General features: G+C 46.9%; 2 protein-coding genes across 3 annotated transcripts in view; both read right to left on the bottom strand.

The window, feature by feature from the left end:
- The window catches only part of MTM1 (myotubularin 1), a 37035-nt gene extending 29194 nt beyond the window's left edge, over positions 1-7841 (bottom strand). For both annotated transcript variants that reach the window (XM_063141907.1, XM_063141906.1), the window contains exon 1: positions 7764-7841. The gene's annotated coding sequence lies outside the window, so the exon portion shown is untranslated. The remainder of the gene's footprint in view (positions 1-7763) is intronic.
- Positions 7842-13633: 5792 nt separating this feature from the next.
- The window catches only part of MAMLD1 (mastermind like domain containing 1), a 100128-nt gene continuing 88072 nt past the window's right edge, over positions 13634-25689 (bottom strand). Inside the window, exons 3-5 of the mRNA XM_063141683.1 lie at positions 18354-18509; positions 17332-17407; positions 13634-16391 (exon numbers count right to left, since the gene is read on the bottom strand). Coding sequence (XP_062997753.1) covers positions 15355-16391; positions 17332-17407; positions 18354-18509 — 1269 coding nt within the window. The 3' untranslated portion in view covers positions 13634-15354. The remainder of the gene's footprint in view (positions 16392-17331; positions 17408-18353; positions 18510-25689) is intronic.

The following is a 25689-nucleotide window of genomic DNA, read 5'->3' on the forward strand; positions in this document are numbered from 1 at the left end:
CTCGGTTCCTAAGACCATCGGAAATATGTGTTTTCCGATGGTCTTAGGCAACCCCTGTGAAAGGGTCGTTCGACCCCCCAAAGGGGTCACGACCCACAGGTTGAGAACCGCTGCTTTAAGGTATCTAAGAGCACACCAGTGCCTTTAGCCCAATATTGAAAATGAGGGCACTAAGGTTGAAAGGTAATGGCGTCCTTCAGGATGTGAACTCAGGGCAGAGACCACATGTCCTGGTTCACAGCTGAGTTTCTTAGCCACAATGCCACCCTGGCTCTCATGAAAAGGGTTTGGACATAATCCTGGGCGAAGCAACCCTGATTCAACAGAGCAGAAGTTACTTCGGAGGAAACACATGTAGGTTTAAGCTGCACACATCAGCTTCTCTGATGGCTTTTTTAAATTATTATTTTGATGAGTGTTATCCAATATACTGCAGGCCAATTAGTTTTGTTTTATTATTATTGTTTGCTCTATATTCTCTGTTAGCCACCCTGAGAAACATTTTAGACCAAGGATGTGGTGAAGAAATTTGGGTATGAATAAATGTCCATAAGATAACTCCTAATAGTATGCTCTATAGACAACGTTTCCGTGGATAGTATTCCTGTTTACATATAGTAACTGCCTGCTAAAATAAGTATTTCCAAGTACCACCCTAAGAGTTTTGTCACTTGAGTGTTAAATTTCAATATTGACATCATTGTATATAAAACACGGACTTCTCCCTATAGAACAGATTATACGAATTATTTCAGGGGAAACTGCCAATGCAATATTGCAGTGGAATCTGAAATGATACTCTATCCAAAGTCTTAAAAGAGTTGAAACCATCCAGTCATTGAGGATCAACCACCACCATTGCTCAGTTTAATCCACAAACAAATGTCTCTTGTTTTAAACTGGCTTCCTCCAGTTGTGCATAACTGTCTTTACAAGGGCAGATTAACAACACCCGGGGGGGGGGGGGCTTCAGGGCCCCCAGTAAGCACCACCTTCAATAGAAACCACTTACATTCCATGCAGTGTGTTTTACAAACTACTCATGAAAAGAATCATAGCTATTTACTACTAAGGCAAGACAACAAAGGATATTGTTTTGACTTGGAATAGTAGCGGTGGCAGCAGAATTTGGGGGAAATGGCGGAAGCCAAGATTGAGAGATGCAATTTATACAAAAGTAAAGGTCTCTACACAGACAGAGACAGTTTTCTTTGAAGTCTGACAGCCACTCACTTTCCCAAGTAGGCAACTTGCCATTTTGTCTAAAAGCTAGCTGTGTATTTATTTAGCCTCAGAAGAAGAAAAACTCACACTTTCCTGCAAATGCAAATTGCAGGAGGAAGATTGGTAGGGGTGGACAAGAAGTCCGGGGAGGATTTGTCAGCGCCATGGAAGCTCCCAAGGAAGCCCCAGGGTTCCCCAGAACAGTTTGGAAGCTGCCAAGAGAGACAAGTTGCCAACGAAGGCTGCAACTGCAAAATGAGGCCACTAACAGAGCAAGAGGTTAGTGGAATCGTTAGGTAGGTGGGAGAAGAGGGCTGAGGGCAAAGGCAGCACAGAAACACAGATCCGATATAGTTTGAGGTCTGTGTTTCTAGAACAAGATGCAGATCCTGAACAGAAACAGAATCCAGCCTGTTGAAATGGTCTGGAATATAAAACACCCCTTCAAAGGAGGTGAAAACTCTCCTGCTATGAACGGCAAAAATGATCACAATGGGATCCTTTTATTTACTCGGCAATAGCAAAACTCCTCCCCTGAATGCTGGTCCATCTTTTTAGGATGGCAAAGCAGCAGTATCTCAAGGGGGGGGGGGGGGAGGGAATTCGCTCTGGGACTGTGAACCAGGAACCGAATGACCTGAGGGACATTCACTCTGCCAGGAATGGTTCCAACCACGAAGTCTCTGCATGGTTCCTACAGAACATCTCGCAGAGAAAATTACGCCTATGTATGATCCCGAGACGCCTGAGGCACGTAGACAGATGCTTCTTCTTTCAGCTCTAGACCCTGTAAGAGGCTGCTGTCCTCTGAGAAGCAGGGCTCTCTTGAGAGCAACTTGTTCAGCTGTTGATCCTTTATGTTTTGGACAACTCAATAAAAACTACAGTATACCAGAGCCATGTGTTTTAATAATGCTCAGATTACCGCAAGCATATTTCATCTCTATCCACTTTTCTTGGGTGTTCCCAGTAGAATAAAGGTGAAATAAAACCCAACAGCAAAAAGAGGGGAAGGAGAAGGCAAATGGAGCAAGCCTCACATTCCAAACTCATATTCCCCTACAACTAACCCTTTCCAGAAGAATAAAGGATATCAACGTATTTTGGAATAGCTACTGAGCACCATCCCTCTGAAATTTCTGAAATAACATTTGCTTAGACCAGCCGGCAATGTCAGGATCGTCCAGGAGATATGGACACCCTGGAGGGGTCAACCTAGCTGAAACACGTTGTTTGTGTTAAGTCCAAGTGCCTTCAAAACCTAGCTCTTGTCAACCCTACTCCACAACTTTGAAACAGTCAAGCCACACTGTCCTCCTTAACACCCACCAGTAGGAGGTTGATGACACAACCTCACACTCTCTGCAATCTACTGTTTGCTTCCAGACCACCACTTAGGAATCATGGACAATATCTGCTGTTCCCCCACCAGGAACTAAAATTCTCCTGTTTCTTTGAATATTTTTAGGGGCCGACCCTATGCATGTTTAGACCGAAAAACATCCTACAACTCCCAGCATTCCCCAGCCAGCAGCGAACCCTTAATTCTAAAACCAAGCACATGCTTATTTCAAGATGCAAAGTATACAGGCGTTTTTGTCCTAAAACAAATGCTACACTCAAACATTGGTCTGTCTATAACTGAGCCTACACCAGGGCTAAGTAGGCTGGGAACAGTTATCAATTAGAATAGAATTATGGGAAGGAAGTAGCAAAGCAACATCACTGGCTCATTTTTAACACAATCTATGCAGAGGGGAGAAGAATGAAGAGACTCCTGCTTTAGCGGTAGAAGCAATATCCAAACCCTCCAGCATTTCCTGTAATTTGAGCACGGCCCTGAAAGCTAGATGGTATTGATTTAAAACTGCACAATAAAAGAGGGGAGAAAAACTCCTTAAACAACCAGATCCAATACTTAAATCCTCTCACAAGAAGTAAGAAAAATAAAATGTGATAAGGAAGAATAGAGTTATCATCCATCTAATTCTGTTATTGCTTTAATGAGTTTTAGGGAATTGGCTGGGAGGGAGGGGGGGACCGTGGTCTGTAAGGCCTTAGAACTAGAGATGTGAAACCTGGGGGGAAATGAAGAAAAAAACAGGGAGAAAATCCCCAAACACCATTTCCCCCAGAATTTTTGGAAAATTTGGAAAAAACAGGGTGCCCCCCCTCTCATTTGTAACATTTGTCCCCATGTCTACTTAGAACCCAATCCTTAAATCAATTCAAAATACAAAAATAGTTCCAGTTTCATACAATAGTTGAATCCTAACAATTTCAATCAATCTGAAAATTCTTTTGCAATTTTGACAAGTACAAAACTAAGATGCCACTACAATTTATATAAAAGCAAATGAAAAATTATTTGTCCATGCCTAGAACACCCATCCATCCACACAAAATAGCATTTTAGCATCTTTATTTGATTGCTAGTCAATTATTGCATTCCATCCTAGTTGTTTAAAATATTATTTTTCCTGCCAAAACATTTTACTATATCAAGTTACATTGACTAAGAAATGCAGCTTTCTGGAGCTAAAAATAGTCTGAAAGAAGCTGATACTACAACCTTCTCTCTTACAATTGTGTATTTGCACATTCTTTCTGAACAGGAATTCAGAGATGGTTCTCATGTTGCTTTTTAGTGCATGTGGAAACTCTCCAACATGAATAAAATGCAAAATCCCGTGTAACAGACTCACCCGTCTTGTGGCTACTAGGAGGAGGGCTTTCTCTGCTGTGGCACCCCGGCTATGGAATGAGCTCCCCAGAGAGGTTTGCCTGGTGCCCAAACTGTATTGGCTTATAGTTTAATTTGTTTTTAACTGTGTATATTTACTGTTTTATACTGTATGCTTTTATCTGTACGCCACCCTGAAATCTTATTGATATAGGGCGGGATATAAATGTTTTAAATAAATAAATAAATAAAATATTCCTTTTGTTGCCAGCTGAATACCTTTTTATTTTCTCAGTATTTTAACACCTAATTTAACTTAAATTTAAACTTTGCTCTTTTAATTCCATAATTTAATCTATATCAATTTCTGCTGTGTGGTTTTATACTGGTTGTGCTGTTTATATTGTATTTTGTATTTGTGTTTTTAGACTGTTGGTTGTTTTATTACGCATTTCATGGTTTTAATTTTTGTGAACCGCCCAGAGAGCTTTGGCTATTGGACGGAATATAAATGTAATAAATAATTTTCTTTCAGAAAGGCCCAGGAACTTGAGTCTGGGACTCAAGAGTCACAGTTCCATCAAGGAAGAAAAACTGAGTTATCATCTGTCTAATTATGCTATCGCTTTAACGAGTTTTAGTGAATTAGAATGTAAGCCTATGCGGCAGGGTTTTGCTATTTTGTTTATTTTATTGTTTCACTCTGTACAGTACCATGTACACTGATGGTGCTATATAAATAACAACAACAACAACAACAACAATAATAATAATAATAATAATAGGAGCTGCCTGTCAAGCCTTAGAACTACAGATCTAACAAATTAGTGACTTTGGATATACTGAATATGGAATTAATGTTATGTGTTATAATATTATGCATGGGAAAATCAATAATAAACACGTTTAAAAGTTCAACTGATTTCAATGGATCTATTCTAAGTATGGATCCTACCCAATATTGGCAAGGTTGCGACACAGGTTTGTCACAGAGAATTCGATTGTTCCTGTGGAATCTAACATTTCTTATTTGGTAAGACCCCATGTAGGGAGAAGGAAAGATACGAACCGCCCAGAGAGCTTCGGCTATTGGGCGGTATAAAAATGTAATAAATAAATAAATAAATAAATACGAAGCAACCTTTTTGGTTTGGGGGTGGGCGGAGAATATGTAGCTTACGTGGCAGACAAACAAGAAAACGGAAGAAGCAAACATGCACATATAAGAGGGGCCTCAGTTCAATAATAGAAGCACCTGCTTTGCATGCAGAAGGTCACAGATTCAATTTGCAGCATCTCCAGGTAGAGCCAGGAAAGGATCTTGCCTGAAACCCTGGAGGGCCTCTGCCAGCCAGTGTCAACAACACTAGGCGAGATAAAACAATGGTTGACTCGGTATAAGGCAGCTTCCTAGGTTCCTAACGTTGTTGCGATATGCCTGAATAGTCAACATTAAGAACAAAGGAGTGCTAATGCAAAATCACTCTGCATCACATCACCCTCCTCTTGCTTCCCCTCAGAGTGTCACAGCATCATGTGCACTCTGAAACGAACAGCGTTGTGCCGAAACAAAGCGTGGAAATTGCCCTGTGGGTAGCGCTTACATTCATGACGCTAGGCCACCAAGTCCAAAGCCCGTGTACAAGACCTCCTCTGAGCCCACCTACAACTGGGCCAGATCAAAGGTCTTTCCCAGTTGGAGGAGGAAGAGGACAGAAGAAGTTAGGGATTACAGCTCAGTACTAAAGTACGTGTTGTGCATGCATAAGGCCACAACTCCAATCCCAGGCATTTGCAGTACCAGGTAACAGAAAAGTCCTCTGCCCAAGTCTCTAGAGAGAAGCTGCCAAGCCGAATAGACAATGCTGACCTAAAACAACAACAACAACAACAACAAATAATAATAATAATACTAATAATAATAATAAGTATATGATTCTTCCCACTGCAAAAAGCAGTCTCAAGGCAATTTACACACACAATACAGAAATCCATAATATAACAGAAAAAAACAAAAAACAAAATCAATATTATTTATTTATTTATTACATTTTTATACCGCCCAATAGCCGAAGCTCTCTGGGCAGTTCACAAAAATTAAAACCATAAAAAGCATAATAAATAAGCCATTAACCAGCACATAAAAAATAAACACCGTAAAAACATAATCAAAATAGCCTTGCCTGCTGTACCTATGTATCTGAGAGGTATAAAATGATACCCAGTGACATTTGGAAGTGTGTGTGTGTGGAGGGAGAGAGAGAGAGAGAGAGAGAGAGAGAGAGAGAGAGAGAGAGCACCCTCCTAAGACAAGAGAGAGAGAAAACTGCTGAGAAGGAACTATTATCTCATAGTATTATCTCATAGTATGAACAGCACTGTGTTCATGTTAATCTGCAAGCATCTAGACACAGAATGAGCATCTCAGGGTGGAAGTTGTGGGGAAGGATATGAAGAAGTGAAGCTAAGCAGCTCTGTGTCGGAAGAACATCAAAATCTTAGAATGAGGCTGTGAAAGGGAGAAGAGGGAGAGAGAAATCTAGGGTGATCCTATGAAAATAAGGACTGTAACAGTTGCACAGAAAAGGGAATTTCAGCAGGTGTAATTTGTATATATGGAGAACCTGGTGAAATCCCCTCTTTATCACAACAGTTAAAGTGCAGGAGCTACACTAGAGTGACCAGATTTAAAAGAGGGCAGGGCACCTGCAGCTTTAACTGGTGTGATGAAGAGGGAATTTCACCAGGTTCTCCATATATACAAATGACACCTGCTGAAATTCCCTTTTCTGTGCACTGTTAAAGATACAGGAGCCCCGTCCTCCTTTTCATAGGGTCACCCTAGAGAAATCGCACATGTTGATTCGGGTGTGAAAAGATACCCTTTCGGCATAGTCTATATATGGACAATATTCGTCTGCTAGGAATGCGACGGGTGCATGGGGAAGCTGCGTGCAAGTGCGGACGAGGGAGCGGGATGCACGTGAAGATGTCGTGGCAACGTGGAATTCCTGTGGCGGAATCGCCAGGCCTGTGCATGGAAGCTGTAAGGCGAGGAAATCTTAGGTGGGAACCCATCAAAAGTGCTGAGATGGGTTGGCCAAGAAGGGGAGGTTGGCTACCCTAGGGCGTTTTGCTAATAATAGTAACAACAACAACAACATAATCAGGAGAAGATGGGGCCTTCTTAACTGACAGGTGGTGTGTGCGTGTTTCTAGCTGAGGGTAAGTGGGGAGGACACTGAGTGTGGTGATGGGAGTGTTGGGCTGGGAGATCCGGGTTCGAGTCCCCACTGGGCCCCGCAAGCTCACGTGGGAGACTTTGGGCCAGTCACAGACTCTCAGCCCAACCCACCTCACAGGGTTGTTGTTGTTGTGAGGATAAAATGGAGAGGAGGAGGAGGGCTGCATACGCTGCCTTGGGTCCCTTAACAAGGAAAAAAAGGTGGGATGTGAATATAATAGATAAACATAATAAACAAATAACGAGGCCTTATGGCTGGGCCTCCACACAATCCCACCCTACAAAAGACCCCTTAATGATCCGGTGTGTGTGTGTGATGGTGGGCTACCTATTGCCACGGTCCAGACTAACCCCCCCGCAAGGCCCCCGAATGCTCCCTTCCGCCACGAAAGGTGGTTCCCCCCCGTGCAAGTAGACAGCTAGCACCTCGGGGGTGGGTAGGGACCCGCCACCCTGCTGAGGTGCTGGCTTTCTGCGTGCAGGGGGCTGCCGGGCTGCCCGGCTCCACGTCGAGGCGCCTCAAGCCGCCCCCCATCCGGCGCCATGCAGCCTGAGGGGGATCAGCCCACTCCCTCTCCTCCCGGGGAGACCAGGCCCCGGCCCCCCACTCACCGGGCGTCGCCGTCGCCGTCACCTTCTCCGCCTCCTCCTCCCCCCGCCCCTCCCTCCTCGGCCACGTCACGTGACGGCAGCTGACAGGAAACCGCCGCCCTCCGGCCGCGGCCCGGGAGAGACTTTCTTCGGCGGAGAAAGCGCCCTGGGGAGATGGGGGGCGGGGGAAAGGGCGAAGCGGTGCCCGCCGGAAGATGTAGTCCGCCCGTCCTCAGGGCGGCACGCCCTCTGCGTCACGCCCTCCTGCCGCGGGGGTGGCTGGGAGATGTAGTCCCCGCTGCCTGTGTAGTCGCGAGATAATTATTATTATTATTATTATTATTATTATTATTATTATTATTATTATTATTATTATTATTATTATTATTATTTCATTTCGGAATAAAGTTAATAAAATACAGGCATCAAGAAGAAGAAGAAGAAAAGAAGGAGGGCAGACACAGACACAACCACCACGAAAACAACCACAACCACAACATCCAGGCCACTAAGGGCGCGATCCTGTGCATGTTTAGACAGGGGGAAACTAGGGTGACCCTATGAAAAGGAGGACAGGGCTCCTGTATCTTTAACAGTTGTATTGAAATGGGAATTTCAGCAGGTGTCATTTGTATATGTGGAGAACTTGGTGAAATTCCCTCTTTATCACAACAGTTAAAGCTGCAGGAGCTATACTAGACTGACCAGATTGAAATGAGAGCAGGGCACCTGCAGCTTTAACTGCTGTGATGAAGAGGGAATTTCAGCAGGTTCTCCACATATACAAACGGCACCCCCTGAAATTCCCTTTTCAATACAACTGTTAAAGATACAGGAGCCCCGTCCTCCTTTTCCTAGGGTCACCCTAGGGGAAACGCCCACATGACGTGTGTGTGTGTGTGTGTGTGTGTGTGTGTGTGTGTGTGTGTCTCACTTTATGTGAGTGTTAGGAAAAATATATAGGCAGCTGTCCTTGGTCAGAATTTGATCAAGAGTCTGAACGCACCCAGAGACACATAATCACACCCATGCCTCCCAAGGCCTCTTAAAACTGCCAACATCATGTCGACCTTTCGAATTATTGAGTAATTGACAACAATCCTATAGATTTCTACTCAGGCATAAGTCCTATTGATTGCAATGAGGCTTACTCTGAGGGATGGGCATGTAGGGCTGCAGCCTGTATCTATCTATCTATCTAAGAGCACAATCCTATACATGGAAAAAGTCTTAAAACTCCCAGAATTCCCAGCCGGAATGGCTGGTTGGGGGATGCTGGGAGTTGCAGGGTTATTCCTTTCCTTTCCCCCTGTCTAAGCATGCATGGGATTGTGCCCGAAATGTCTTAAGAGGCTGCCCTTAAGGCTGGAATCTTCTCCGTTTTGAAAGACCCACATTCATTTTATTTATTTTATTTATTTATTGCATTTGTATACCGCCCCATAGCCGAAGCTCTCTGGGTGGTTCACATAAGATAAAAACACTTAAAAACAATATACAAAAATTACAAACCACAAAAACATGCAAAATGCATATACACTATAACAATTTTACAAACGATGAGCCAAAAAACAGGCCCAGGCTCATTACATATTGCTAAATGCCTGGGAGAAGAGAAAAGTCTTGACCTGGCGCCGAAAAGATGACAATGTCGGCGCCAGGCAGGCCTCGTCAGGGAGATTGTTCCACAGTTGGGGGGCCACCACAGAGAAGGCCCTCATTCACTCACTAACATGCAGGCAGCCACAACACAGCTAGACTCTGGCACTTCCCAGTCCTGGCAGTCCCAGCCGAGTGTCTTCACGTAGCAACACTTCAAACATGACATTTCACTACACAATCCTCTACCTGGAGACACTCGCCATTGAAAGGGATGGGATAAAGCAGGATGAGCCAAATTTTTATTTTTACATGAAATCATGTTAGGATTATGATTTTTAAAAAATTGTACTGATGCTGCCTTTTATTGTAAAAGAAAGGTGGAGTGTAGTTATTTAAAGTAATAACCCAACCTACTGTCTCTTTGAGCTCTTCTGTTTATCTTGTTTTGCACATAGCTTCACATGCATAATAGACATTTGCAAAAATGAACAAACCACAAATCTACGCTGTTCCCCAGCCCTGCCGTTCCCTCCCTCCTTCTGTCTTTCCCTGTTCCTGTTCCTTGCGCTGACCTCAATTCCTCAGCGGTTTGCTCCATCCTATTTAAAGCCCGTTTCCCACCTTGTCCTTTTACAGCCCAGGCTTCCGGCTTATTCCAAATCTGCATCGTTGAACATGGCATCAGCCTGCGGTAAAATGAGCCGGTGCTTTGAGGCCTGAGCAGACCAAGGTACGGCTAGTATCACACTGCCCTTAAACAAATCAATGGTGCGACAATAATGCTGTGTACAATTCTTGTCACCACACCTAAAAAAAAGGATATTATAGAGCTGGAAAATGTGCAGAAAAGGGCAACTAAAATGATTAAAGGGCTGGAGCATTTCCCCTATGAGGGAAGATTGCAAAAGATGGGATTGTTTAGCTTGGAAAAAAGGAGGGTAAGGGGAGACATGATAGAGGTGTAAAAAATTATGCATGGAGTGGAGAATGTGGATAGGGAGACATTTTTCTCTCTTTCAAAATACTAGAACCCGGGGTCATCCCATAAAACTGATTGGTGGGAGATCCAGGACAAATAAGAGGAAGGACTTCTTCACACAATGAATGGTTAAATTATGGAACTCGCTACCACAAGATGTAGTGATGGCCACCAATTTGGATGGCTTTAAAAGGGGGTTGGATACATTCCTGGAGGCGAAGGCTATCCATGGCTATTAGCCCTGATGGTTGTGTGCGATCTCCAGTATCCGAGGCAGTAAGCCTGTGTGCGCCACTTGCCGGGGAACATGGGCGGGAGGGTGCTGTTGCACCATGTCCTGCTTTGTTGGTCCCTGGCCGACAGCTGGTTTGGCCCCTGTGTGAACAGAGTGCTGGACTAGATGGACCCTTGGCCTGATCCAGCATCAGGGCACTTCTGATGTTCTTAAAGTAGAAATGCCAGAGAGTGATGTTCTTAAAGTAGAAATGCCAGTGAGACGGGAAGTTCAAGTTCCCTTGCCAAGTTTAATCACAGTCTTTAAAGCTCAGCTAAAAACTTTTATTTTTTCTAAAGCTTTTAGAACTTGATTTTGATCTTACTTTTATACTGTTAGTTTTACTCTACCCTGTGCCTGTTTGGTGCATTCTCTTCCCCTTCTTATTGTTTTATTATGATTTTATTAGAATGTAAGCCAATGCGGCAGGGTTTTGCTATTTTATTGTTTTACTCTGTACAGCACTATGTACACTGATGGTGCTATATAAATAAATAAATAAATAAATAAATAATAGTAATGGAAGATCTACTGATGCTCACCAGAAGCATTGGGAAGGTGCAGGAGGCCTCTGCCTCGGTACGGTTGGAAGTATGGGAAGGTTCTTTTCTCCCTCTCCCACAATACTTGGAAATTGGGGCCACGCACTGAAGCGAGGTGGCCGGGGGTGGTGGTGGTCAGGTTCCACCATTAAACGGTCTCCACCCTTCCCAGCAAGTATGACAAGTCCCAACCTACCTCTTAACCTTGGGGTCAGGGAGGAGGCAGGAGAGTGTTGCTCCAAGCGCCTTATAAATGCCACGCATCAAGCACCAGCACCAGTTGAAGTGTGTGTGTGTGTGTGTGTGTGTGTGTGTAGGGGTCAATCCCAACAGTTGCGCTGTCCTTGTGAGATGCTCGAAGAGCCTCAGAAGTCTCTGCATGGTCGTCAAGAGGTTCTCCCCGCCTAGCGATGTCGCATTTGCCTGTAATTTATTTTTTATTTATTTAATTGATATATACACCGCTCTGCCCATTTAGAAATATCTCTAAGTGGTGTCCTGACTCATCGCCACTGCGAGACTATTGGCACAAGACGATGCGAGGGACGCGAACGGATTTCATTCAGTCCTCATTTTTACGCAAGTGAACCGGATTCATATTTCCCAGGCTGATCCACAGACCGGAACATTTAGATGGCCACGCTCCCTTGAATTTGTGGCGCAGGTCTTGCCTCCAAAACATACAAACAAAACTGCATATTTTAAGACAAACTATGTACAAAAATGCATATTTAACAAAGAACTGAAATGTGAATGTGTGTGTGTGTGTAATTCCAGAATTAGCATGTTGATGTGGAAACGGGACACAATGGATTTATGAATTAACATGTGAAACTGATATGGATTGAAATTGGATTAATTCAGGCCATCCGTAGATGCTACCTTATACAAAGTCAAACCACTGGTCCAACTAGCTCTGTATTGTCTACACTGACTGGCAGCAGCCGCCGCCCAGGGTTCCCCCCAGTCCTACCTGGAGATGGCAGGGGGATTGAATGTGGGATCTTCTGCTTGAAGAGCATGCTTCTGTCACGAAGCAATGGGCCTTCCTCTTCTTTCCTATCTTGTCTCAGAGATGACATGGGAGTATTCTAGGAGCCCACAGATTATTAATTTTATGTATTTATCAGGCATTTTTCTGTTATAAGAAAAAGGAACTTGCACAACTAAACCGAAAACAACCAAGAAGGCTCAATAAAAAGTGCTCTGCTGCAGAACACAGAATACACTGCTCTAAACTTCATTAATCCCTGAGACCAATGAGTCTTTTCAGAAACCTGGTGTATCCCTCTCGGGTTGTGAAACAGGATTCTCCAGTCAATTAGCAAAGCTCAGGGCAGTCGCCTCTGAGAATTATCCGTTTTTACTGTACTTACAGCCATCTTTTCTTCTCTGGAGCTCTTTGGGGGATAATTCTTATGGATGCGGGGGAGGAAATTACACTATTTCTTTTTATTTATATTTTAATACCGTTTATTATCCCAAAGTGACCTCTCCTTGGGGTTCAGGGGATCAGAGTACTTACAGCAATCTTCCCAGGACTTTATTGCCCACTACCACTTTACACTCAGAGCAATCGAAGAATAAAAGTCCATGTAGCAAATGAGCAGGGCTGATGGTGCAGAAATCAGACGGGGAAAACTTTTCGTGGCAGGGCAGGGCAATCAGCAGACGCACCTGCAAATGTCTGCCGCCGCTCAAGCTGGCGCAAGGCCACAGCTGAAACTGAGCCGAGCACGTGCAGACTTGCAACGAAGGGGAAAACCCTCCGTAGCGTTCACCTGGGGACTCACTACTCTAAACCCTGGGCAAGGGGAGAACAGGGAACCATGAAGCAGTGCCGCTTCTCCACGGGTGCGTGTTCCCAGGACGGCGCGTCAGAGTCGATTGTGTGCTGCGATTGGCAGTGACTTCCCAGAGTCTAAGGCAGAGAAGAATCGTTTCCATCACCCGCTACCTGATTCTTCCGGCTGGACGGGCCAGGGATTGAACTGGAGGCCTTCTGTATGTAAAGGACTTGCCCTGCCACTGAGCTGTAGCACACGCACGCACGCACGCACACTTCAACTGGCGGATTTAGGCCCGTGCCATGCTATCGCAGCAGAAGCCCAAGCCTTGACTGCATTGCTGCTGCATTGTATGGAGCCCCCGTGGGGACCCTGCAAGCCAGACAGTTGGGGGGGGGGGCACCCCGTTTCCTGCACCACAAGGGCTTCCCGAAAGGTAACTGCGCAAGCACAGAAGTGTCATGGCAGACCTGCAGGCTTTGGATCCTGTAGTTTTTAAAACCTTTTTTTAGCAACGGGGGATTCGATTTCCCCATAAGGGTTTGCAAGACCTTGCGGTCTTGTTCTCGTCCAAAAATAGGAGATGCCTATGCAAGTTGCCTACATTCATTCAAGTCAAGGTTGCAGGTATTATATTTTTAAAAACTGCTGCTTCTACAAAAAAATAAATAAATGAGAACATGCAGCGAGTGCAATTTTTCCCTGGCAGTTTATTATGGTATGAAGGAAAAAACATCTTGGTGTGCTTGAAGTAGACGTTATCTTACAAATGAAGGATGACGTGGCTATTAAAATATGATTACACAAAGTATGAACATTTTGAAGAAGTTTACAGTACAATGGATTTCTTTTATAAACAGACTCTTAAATATACATATGACAGAAAAAACATCCAAAGTTAAGCTATTTGCGTTTTATAGACATTTTCTCTGGGAGGAGAGAAAAAGAGAGATATTAAAAACAAAGAAGAAAATGCGAAAATTGTTTAGAACCAGGAACATATCACCTGTACACTAAAAATATACATTGTCGAGGTGGGCAAACCAGGAAAGGGTTTTAATCACTGAAAGGTAAGACCCATCATTGCAGGCTCTTCTGGGGTAGAAAACCTCACACGCTAGCACTTGATTGATATTGTCACATTTCTTAGGCTGACCATCTTATTACTCCATGGGCTGGCTCACACAAGCATGTACATCATTGCTTGATTACTCATTACTGGATGACTGGTAGCTGAATGCATAAACTGACACTACTGACAAACAGCGACCTGGTTCACACATAATGCTAACCCATGATTAACCCATAGTTTGTTTCCCTATCCAGGGTTTGTCTGGCAGACGATTGAACAAACCATGATTTATTTTTGCAATTCCTGGGTTGTTTCCTTCCTCCTTTCCCACCCTGTATTTCAAATGCCTTTGTGGCGCTGTAGTACTGGCATGTAAAGCAGCTTAGGGTGTTTTTTTTTTACCCTTCTCGCCTGCTGCTTCTGTAACCTGGACAAACAACCCATGGTTCTGGATTCATATGTATGACAATCTATGATTTAAACAACCCAGTGTTCATAACCCAACAAATAACCATGGGTTCTCTTTCTGGGTTGTTCCTGATTAACAAACCATTTGTTAACCATTTGTTAGTGCAGCTGGGTTCACACAAGATGGCAGCCCAGAATTCAACAACGCATTGGGTTAAATAAACCATAGGGTAGTACTGATGCTGTCATCATTCAGTGAGAACACACAGTGTGTGAGGCAGCCCTGAGTCAAAGCAGCAACAGCGAGAACAAAAGGACAGTGTAAGGTCCGCTGGCACCTTCAGTCCAGCCACAATGAGCTACGTTATAAAGCAACTTGCCTGGGCCTGGTGGTGATCATTACTGTTGGCTGGATCAAAGTGGATATTTAATTCAGTTGATCCGTCGTATTAAAATCTGCGCTGGAGGGGTGGAGAGGCCGCAGGCGTGGGGAGGTAGGGGCTATTACAGACCTTGCTTCCTGTTTATTCCGTTTGCCAATGACACCCTTAGTTCATATGTTATGTCAAAAACATAAAATAGTTGATGCTGTAATACACAGTATTACTGAAACTAACAATAATATTTGCATATTTAGAACAAGTTGTAATTCAATTCCTATAATAAAAGAAAAAGAAAGAGAGAGCAGAGTAGCCTATACGTTATTTACAAAGAGTCCAGCAAAGAAGTATAAATACTTCCATATATAATGTTTAGGAAAACATAATTTACAAAGTATTCAAATATATACACAGCCGTTTGAAAAACCCGGGAGGGAGGTGGAGGGTCAGTGGGGCAGGCGCGTTCTTTCAACACCGAAAGAAGGGGAGGATTCGGGTAGGTGTGTAAATGTTTCTCGGTTCAAGTCCCGCACAAATTATTTACATAGCCATCCGCTTCCCTCCAGGATCACACGTGTCCAGAGCTTTGAACATGCTGCCCCAAAATGTCATCGATCATTGTCAAGTTATTTAGCCAGTCTTCATCCGTGCTGCCGCTACCGCTATTCTTCATAAGGCAGTCAATAAAGTCAGCCTCGCTGCAGTTCCCGGGCAAACTGGGGCTGTTCTGCTGGGCTCCAAAGTCATACTGCGGTGGCAGTTCGGAGGGGGCATTCATTCTGTTGAACGTTCCTGACAACTGGCCGGCAGAGCCAGGGTAACTGGGCGGGCCGACCGCTTGGGCGGGACTGAGCTGGTTAAAACCAGACATGCCTTGCGGCATCGATTTCATGACATTCATTGCAGCCGGCAAAGGCCCTCTGGTCAAATTGTGTCTCAGGTTCTGGTTATTCAGAGGGGCCATGCTCTGGCCGGGCTGTCCAAGGCTCACTTTTTGCATTGGCCTGGCCTGGACCCCGGGAGCGATCTGATTGGGTGGCACCACGGGCTGATGGGAAAACGGCTGGCCAGGGATGCTGGGCCTCGGGCCCTGCTTTGAGAAGAGAGGGTTACTGGCGAACTGCTGCATGCTGGCGTCCATCTGGCTCTGACTTGGCATCCGAGGGACTCCTGTTGGCGTCCACATCTGAGCAGAGGCGTTGGCGTAGACGTTAGGAATCCTTGGCATCGCCGGCTGCCTCAAGTGCTGCTGGGCGGAAGCGTGGTTCACTAAGGACCCGGCAGCAAAGCCGGACAGTGGCATGCCTGGCCGAGCCGCGGGGTGGCTGTGAACGGTTTGGCACCCGGAGTTCAGGCCCAGAGAGGATTGGCTCGGGCGCAGCGGGAGGCTGAAGTCAGAGTTTGGGGGGAACATTCCCGGCTGCTTGCTGGGGTTGTGTGAAACCATCACCATGGCCCCGCTGCTCTGGCCCACAGCGGCAGGCGCGAGCCCAGAGCCCAAGGCGTTCTGCAGGATGCCCTGGGCTGACGCCATCATGCGCTGCTGGTTGGGGGCTGGCGTCGGCATGGGCTGGCCGCAGTCCGTCGACATGGGCTGGGAAACCGCTGCGTGGAGAGAAGGGAGACGTTACGCTTGGGGCCCGCGGAGCCGGGCCGATCCGGCACGCGCAAAGCCAATTCTTTAAGCACCACAACATCGTGTACAAATAAAAGGGACCTTGTCTCGATGCCGCTTTCCACCGTGGCCATCAGCCCAAGCTAGTTCCTCCCTTTGCTAAAAAGACAAGGCTCTTCCCATCCCTGTGCGTACTCCAGATATAAACCCACTGAAGTGCCTTTGAGCCAAATCATATGATCAGCAGAAAACACACAGTATAAGTCAGGCTGTGGGAGGTGGAGGAACCCGTGTTCCCCGAGGGCGAGGGGGAAATTCTCTGCACACAGAAAATCACCTTCTCAGGGACTGAACTAGACTAGAAGCCTTACCCCCAACAGGCCGTCCGTGGGACAGTGTTCCAAATAATTTCAAGAATCAAATTTTACACTCTCTGTTTGATTTCAAGGTTCTCTGACTGTATCCCCCTCCTAAATTAGAGTTGTTGTCACTCATGTTCCACCACTGATAATGGGAAAATTCATTCACCATTGGCATATCAAATTTCTCCATCTAATTTCAAATTTATCTTTTCAAAATTTGAAACCCGGGCTTCAAATACCTTGTTTTCAGAATCCCACATTTCAGCGCCAGTTTGCAACTTCAGGAATCGCATTTTACAAATTTAGCTTTGTTTTACTGAGGCCCAAAGGTTGCAGAATCCACAGCTCTGTGACTGTTGGCACCTGAACGTGAGAGACTGGAGTTGAGGCTCTGGCGTGGATTCTCTCTATTCCAGTGGGCCCATCTTAAGCAGCTCTGTAACGGAGGCCCTGCTAGATTTGTGAGCGGAACGGAAAGATGCCTTTCTTATTAGGGTTTCCCTGAACTCCCTAAGTGAAGAACAGCCCTCAAGAGTCCAAGGGTTCAAGGTCGTCTCTCACGCCTTACCTGGAAACGGATTCATCTGCTGTCCCACAAAAGGAGCCCTCTGCTCAGCTGCCATCATGCTGTGCCTCTGCTTCTCCTAGGGAGGAAGAGGAATAAGAGTCGCGTCAAACAGAAGGCCCCACGCGAATGCGCTCACTGGGCAGGGCGGAGCAGGTGACAGGGCAGGGGTGCAAGAAAAGGCCCCCCTTCTCATTGCCAGCTACTGACAACTCCAGCTCAGACTGCAAGGCGGAGCACAGAGTGAGATCGCCAGGGGCCAGGCGCTGCTGGGTCAGTGCCACATTACATATTACATAAACAAACCATATGTCGAATGGGATGTTTCCTACTTTAAGCCAATTTGAGAAGAATGCAGGTTTTAAACGCATTAAATAAAGAAATAAACATGGACGTGTGCTTAGCCGGAATCACTGAATCCGCCTTTTCTAGTCAAAGAAACTGGCTAGCTTTAGCACAACGTGCACAAAGTTTTGCTTGCTGGATATTCCTAGGTTGATCCTCGAGGGATTCGTTCCTGGCCTTCTTTTGAGGCCACATCAAACTCACCACCTTGCTCCAGTCAACGTCCGGGAACAGTCCACCTCTCAGTTCCAGGCCCACCAAGTGCATTACTCCTCAAACCCTTGCGGATTAGGGTACATCCAACAGCACTTTGTGATCCCAGCTCCTCGTGGCCCCAAATCCTGCCTTTCCTTCTGGAGTCATGCAGCTTCAACTGGTCCCTCTCCTTGGGCTATTTCTGCCGCCTCCGCCGCCTCCTCCTCCTCCTCCTCCTCCTCCCTGCTCTATCCCAGTATGGTCAATGATTGGATTCAAGAAGATTTCACACACCAGGACTGTCTACAAGGGAAAGGAGGGCTGGGGATGGAAAGACCGCTTCCATTGCAAGGTTGTAATCAGGGACCAAAACTGCCAAACTAAACCCCGGGGATACCAGTGCGGTCATTTAAGATCCATCAAGATTCTCGATCAGCCGTCCGGTCAGCTGTCACATGGTTCCCCACTGAAGCCAAGAGACCCACCTGTAGCTGCTGCTGCCGCCTTATGATCTGCTGCTTTAGTAGATGGTTCCTCATGGTATAACCGTTCACCATGGCTGAGGCTGGAGCAGGCACCGAACCTGCATTTGGGACCGCGCCTGGCTCCTGAAGTCTGGCAACAATCCCCGGCGTTTGGTCCTGTCAAGGAAAGAGGAAGATCTCTCTGAATTTCACCGGGAAGGCTGCCACAGGGGCCTTTTAACACTCTACTCACAGCATTTCAAAATGGGACCAGGACTGACACGATGGCTCAGCCCCGGCATCACGCCAAGCTGACATCACACCCTGGTCTGCGCTGGTCCTTGTTTTAAAGCACAGACCATGGTTTGGATTCTAAACAACCACGGTTGAAAGCTGCTCTGCTCTGGTTTCCCTTTGCTCAGCACTCTCGCCGCAGAGTAAGAGCCGTAAGGATCGGGCGTCCATTCAGGCATCATGCCAACCATAGTTAAGCTTCTTTAATCAGGGTTTGGGATGATGTGTCCGAACAGCCCGTGAGCGCCTGCCTAGGAGGAGGTGAGGGAGACGGCGTTTGAAGGACACCCAGCCGGCCGGCCGTTTGGACAATCGCATTAAAGGACTCCCTGTGGGACAGGCTTGCTGACAGCCGTTCGCCTGGTCACCCGGGGCCAGGCAGAGGAGCTTTTACAAATGGGGAAAGAGAGAGACCGCAGTATTCCCCCTCTCAGGCTTTGACTAGGCAGACACACAGGTAGCAACGCAGTAAAAATACGATCAGCTAGCAAGTTTTGTTGAGATTTGCAAGGCTGAAAGAGCATGTAAATTTCCGAAAGCGCACACTTTTTAAGGTAGAGAAAAAGAAACAAATGTACCCCATGCTTTCATGTTTGCCTAACCCAGGTCGCCATGGATTTTGTAAGGCAGGAAGGAAGTAATCCGAAACCCCAAACAGACAAGCTATTCATCAGAGGGCCTTTTGTTGTTAAGGAGCATGCAGACCTTTGATCCACACCAGCGGTGTCAGGCAGGCAGCACCCCAAAAGGCAGCAAAGTCGGAGCTAGGGGAGGGGCCGGGGAGGGGCAGTTTACTGTTGCAGGGAGGTTGCATCACTGCAGCTCCTGAGCGTTCGCCTACAAATCCCTGGTCTCGGAGGGAGGAAGAGCCACCTCTGAAGCACATGCCCCGTGGTGGCAGGAGCGGCTCACGCTGCTGGGTTTATCATTCCGCCGCCAGGAAGCAACAGCTGTCCTGAATTGAAATAGCTGGGGGCTCTCGCCTGGACTTAGCCCAAGGCTGGCTCCCCCGTGGCACGGCGGGGCATCTCCCAGGGCCCACTCTGCCTTCGGATGGGAAATCCGGGGAAGCCAGAGGGAGAGAACTCTCAGTTCATGCACCCTGCCTCTCCCGGGGAGAACCCCTGAAGTTGCCGCATCATCATCATCATCATCATCTATATCCTGGGTGGGCTGGGGGATGTCTGGAAAGTCAGAACGACAATATAAAAGAGCCCAAGGAGGGAGGAAGCGGCGTTGTCTGCTCCTTCGCCACCATCCGTCTCGTAATCTACTTCAGCCTCCAGTACGATTTTACATTATTGATGACGCGTTGTTATTATTGGCAGAGAGAACAGTGTGCATTCTATAGTTTGCATACTCAAAACTGGGCCACACTTCCTTTGTTTGCGAAATGGAAGCCGGCGTCCTTTGTTTGAGCGCCGGTGTTATCGGGAGATAAGCAACCAAGAAAAGGGCTGGGGCCTTTTGACATCTGACAGCTCGGACCGTGGCTGAAATGAAGAAAACAGGAAGCCAGCGAGGAAACTTGGGACGGTGTTTATGGAGAGTGCAGTGGAATGCAAGGGGGGGCGCATGGCGGAGACGAAGAAGAGGGGGTGGGCCCACCGCAGCATGTGGGGAAAGGAGCGTCACCGCCTCACTTTGGGGGCTTTCGGTGCGTTGCTTTACAGACGCTCTTGCCAAAGGAGGCCATTGAAATCGCTCACTTTTAGGTCACAGCATGAAAAACCACAACGGCTGAAACGCAGGTACTTGCAAGACGGTTCTACTAGAAGATGCGATCCTGCCCCTCATATCACATCTCTGTTCACAGAGCCTCTCAGGTGGCCACGTCATTTGCACCCATTTCGCGCACGGCCCCTCCGGCTTCTGGCTTCTGCGCTCTCTCCTCTGACCCACACGCAGGTCAGGGCTGGCTGCAGCAGGCAGCAAGGACCTTGGGCCAGATTGCTGAGCCCCAAACCCAGCACCACCGCTCGCACTTTGAACCAGGCACCCAAGAAAGCTGGAGGCGGCCTGCATGCCTCACCCTTCGCCGTTACTGGGGCGCACCGAGGAGGGTGCCTTCCCCAAGCACACCCACCCACCCAAATCCTAAAGACACGCTGATGCAAGGAACACGAATTAGAGCAGTTGGAACAAGTTGACTCGAGGCTCAACTCCCTGTTAGCACATGGGTTGTTCGTCTGCGGCTCAGCTTTGAACAAATCCAGGTGGCCTGCAGGGGAAAGATCTGAAAGTAGAGGGATCCAATTTGCTTGCCCTGTACTTGAAAGGCATTCAAAGTGTTCAAGCCGCTTCCTCCCAACTTGTCGGTTTGTGGATGTGCTGAAGCAAACAGGTTTATCGCCGAGACAATCGCCAGGACTTTTTGCTGAGGGCAACGGCCTTAATGAAGCCCATCGCGAAGGCCCCTTCTCGCCGACAGAATCCCCGCCTCGCTTCAATTTTGACTCCGTTTCATTCGGAACGAAATGCCGATTTCTCCCGCCCTCCCCATATTAGTTGGGGAAATTAAGTGAACACCTCAGCACTAATTACAGCAATAAAACTGGCTTTAATTATACGGAGGTGTTTTGCATGCGCCCCGCTGCAATAAAGGCCATCGGATTCATTTGCTCACAAGGATTCGAGAAGAGCTGCAATGTTTCGGAGGGAAGTTTGATACAGAAGTTGCAACGAGCACTTTAAAAAACAAACAAACTAGGCTGTGCGTGCTGTGGCAGACGCTGCAACAAAAACCATAGGAGAGAGGGAAATTGGCACTCTGCACTCTGCAAAATTATATTCAGGATAAACAACAACAATAAAAGTTCCAGACTTTCACCACTAGTGGGGACTCCAGTATTCCCTTCCACGAAGAAAAACAGGGCGCGCAAGTGGAGCTGCTAAGAATAGCTCTTGCACATGACCTAGATGACATTGCTATCTGCATCAAAGGTTAAAGAACCTAAGTATGTGGGTGGGGGTGGGGGCGGCGGCTGGTGTGTTTCCCTTTTCATCACTCCCCCCAAAACTCATTTGCCTTCTCACTCAAAGGCCAAGACAAGCAAGGTGAGGCATAATGCAAAGTATGAAGGCTGCTGACCCATCAAAGAATTCTTAGCAGATTATACATGTATTCGAGTGAATATATTCCCCCAAATTTCAGCAGAGGTATAACTGCAAATTACAACTCCTTCAAGGAAAACCACTGCTCATTCTTAAGTAAGCAAGCCCTTAACTTGCAGCACCATGGATTATAATTTCCTTTTGCTGAACACAATCGGTCACTACCAATCAATCAACTGCAGAATTATGTAATTAATCTACCAATTAAAGCTTACAACCCTAAAAACCAAAATATTGTGCAAGCATACCAGGTGTCTAATATACATATATAGTCACTTGTGATGATGCACAACTGTATCCAAACAGATATGGAATTTGGAAATATTTCTATTTCTGTCTTTTGCCGCATTATAGTGGTGCAACAGATTTTTATACTCCCATAATTCAGTTTTAAAGACTCACATTAGAAGAAATGTTAATCAAAACAGCGAACTATAAAGTGCTTGAAATGCTGAGCAGGTTTGAGCCTCTGAACAAGTTGGCCCAGTCAACTTCCAGCTGGAAAAACATTGGCAGCAGGCTGGCTTCTAAGCTCAGGTGAAGGGGCTGCACAACCAATAGGTCAGAGCCCAGCATTTCACAAAGAACCCACCACGTGTTCAGTGCGGCAGGGCAGAATTAGTTCCCCTGCTCTTCCCAGGTCTTAGAATCATAGAATCATAGCACAGCAGAGTTGGAAGGGGCCTACAAGGCCATCGAGTCCAACCCCCTGCTCAATGCAGGAATCCACCCTAAAGCATCCCTGATAGAGGGTTGTCCAGCTGCCTCTTGAAGGCCTCTAGTGTGGGAGAGCCCACCACCTCCCTAATCTTAATCTTCATGAACAAGAATCTCTGGTTGGTTCTGGAGGTTGCGGGCTACTAGCATCATTTAAGCCACATGGGAATCTTTCTGGATCCAACAGTGGGATAGAAATGTAATTTTAACACAACTGGCTAGAGTGTTGCACTGGGACTCAGGAGATCCGGGTTCTAGTCCCCTCGGCCATGAAAGCCCACTGGGTGACTTTGGGCCAGTCACAGACGCTCAGCCTAATCTACCTCGCAGGGATGTTGTGAGGATAAAATAGAGAGGAGGTGGAGTATGTAAAATGTCTTGGGTTCCTTGCAAGACAAAAAAAAAAAAAAAGCAGGATATAAATGTAACAACAAGAAGTGGCAGTAGTAGTACAGAGAACTGAATAGGGGAAGTAAAAATACAGAACATGAAGGGACTTCATGACCTAGAGCTGCCTACAGAGCTTTCATAGAATCATAGAATCATAGAATAGCAGAGTTGGAAGGGTCCTACAAGGCCATCGAGTCCAACCCCCTGCTCAATGCAGGAATCCACCCTAAAGCATCCCTGACAGATGGTTGTCCAGCTGCCTCTTGAATGCCTCTAGTGTGGGAGAGCCCACAACCTCCCTAGGTAACTGATTCCACCGTCGCACTGCTCTAACAGTCAGGAAGTTTTTCCTGATGTCCAGCCGGAATCTGGCTTCCTTTAACTTGAGCCCGTTATTCCGTGTCCTGCACTCTGGGAGGATCGAGAAGAGATCCTGGCCCTCCTCTGTGTGACAACCTTTTAAGTATTTGAAGAGTGTTATCATGTCTCCCCTCAATCTTATCTTCTCAAGGCTAAACATGCCCAGTTCTTTCAGTCTCTCTTCATAGGGCTTTGTTTCTAGACCCCTGATCATCCTGGTTGCCCTCTTCTGAACACGCTCCAGCTTGTCTGCATCCTTCTTGAATTGTGGAGCCCAGAACTGGACACAATACTCTAGATGAGGCCTGACCAGGGCCGAATAGAGAGGAACCAGTACCTCACGTGATTTGGATGCTGAGCCAAGTGTCCCCCATCTTGTAACTGTGCATTTGGTTACTATTCCCTAAATGTAGAACTTTGCATTTATCCCTATTAAATTTCATTCTGTTGTTTTCAGCCCAGCACTCCAGCCTATCAAGATCACTTTGAGGTTTGTTTCTGTCTTAGCTATCCCACCCAATTTTGTGTCATCTGCAAATTTGATCAGCATCAGCAAATTTCCTGCCACCCAGACGAAAGGGACCACCAGAGGGGCTCCCCAGAACCTGGGATCTTCCAAAGTATGTGCTCTACCACTGAGCTCCGGCTCCTCTCAGACACGTGTCACCAATGAGCACATTCCGCTGCCTTGCAGACGCTCCAGAGTGCTCCATAGGCTGACCAGACACTGGCCCTTTAAGAGCCGCCGTAGCCCAGGTGACACAGCTGGCAGCCCAGGGAATTCCCCCTGACTCAGCGGCATTGACATCCTCCGCTGTCAGGGCAGAGCACTGCTTCGCAACGGCTCGGGCACTCGCCTCCTGTGTACCCAACTCCGCTCGGAATCCGGCTTTGGGGATCCGGCTGGAAGTTTCCTCAGCCTTGACTGTCTCATTCCAGTGCTTCAGACTTCAGCTCCAAAACCTCCTGCTGTCCTGGGAATACCCACTGAGAGTCAGAGCAAGGCAGCTGCTGATTCTCCACCACCCGCCATCAAAACGTTCGTTTGAGGTTTAAGAGATGCAGAGAATCGGGGCTGATTCCCTCCATTTAGGCATTAGCCTCAATTCGAGGGGTAGGTATTGGTAGAGGTAGGTAGAGCAGCAACTAGGCTCATTTGCAAAAACAGGGCAACAAATCGGGCTGGGTGGGGAGGAGTCCAAATGATATTTAGCGGTGCCACAAACCTATAGAACTGTGACAATTTTTCAAGTTCACAGCATCAGGTGTTTAGACACGAGGGCATCTGGGCTCCTCTCATGGCCAGGGACACAGAAGACCAATATCTAAGCAAGACAATCAGCTGACTCTGCTGTTTAGAGGAGGGGCAACATTTAAGCAGATATGCATGAAGAGTTCCACATAAGTGACTCAGTTTGGTAGACATGAAGAAGAGGTGGAAAGGGCCTAGAAGGCCACTGAGTCCAACCCCCTGCTCATTTGCAGGATTCCACCTTAGAGCATCCCTGATAGATGGCTGTGCAGCTGCCTCTTGAAGGCCTCCAGTGTGGGAGAGGCCACGACCTCCCTAGGTAACTGGTTCCATTGTCGTACTGCTCTAACAGTCAGGAAGTTTTTCCTGATGTCCAGCCGGAATCTGGCTTCCTGTCACTTGAGCCCGTTATTCCACGTCCTGCACTCTGGGATGACTGAGGAGATCCTGGCCCTCCTCTGTGTGACAACCTTTCAAGTCCTTGAAGAGAGCTATCATGTCTCCCCTTGTAATTACTTGTATTTACATTAATATTAAGCGGTAACTATGAAGCACACATCCAGAGCGCCAAGGAACAAGGGTTTGGGGTGAGCGGGTGATGAAACAGGCACAGGGCGCCTCCTCCTCTAATACAGAGAGTACCACCCCGGACAGTTTTGAACAGGGAGCTACCCTGTATCCATTTCAGAAACACTGCAAAACCCGTCTCCTTTGGTTTCAGACTACTTAGGGCTTGCCTGCACAGAATAGCTTTCAGGGGCCTTTCAAGTGGCCAAGGGGGAAAAGAGGCCCTCACGCCCTTCCTTATTTGAGCAGCAGCAGCAGCAGGAGGGATCCTGGCTGTTTGAGCAGCAGGCCCATGGGTGGTGCTTTTGATGGCCTCTCCGCCTCCGTCGTCTTCCCAGGGCAGGTGGTCTTAAGCAACCATAGCTCCGCTTTGTTTGCCAGCGATTCCGGCCTTTATTTTCCTTCCCCCTCCAGTTCAGAGATGCTTTTAAAGATAAAATTGAGCCTTTTTGTTCCAAAAATCTCTTGAAGCTTCTCCTGGTTTGTTTTCCTTCTTCTTTTTAAACACTGGCATTGATAAAACCATGTCAGCTCAGCGGGGGCCCTGCTTCTCCCACCCATTTACTTGATATCTAACCATGTGAAATACCGTCAGACTCAGGTTTCGGCGCTTATCTCTGAGGCTGCCAGTCAAGTCGAGGCTTTGTTTGAAGTCTGTAAGCG

This window comes from Elgaria multicarinata, chromosome 15, assembly GCF_023053635.1.
Source record: "Elgaria multicarinata webbii isolate HBS135686 ecotype San Diego chromosome 15, rElgMul1.1.pri, whole genome shotgun sequence".
Classification (NCBI taxonomy): domain Eukaryota; kingdom Metazoa; phylum Chordata; class Lepidosauria; order Squamata; family Anguidae; genus Elgaria; species Elgaria multicarinata.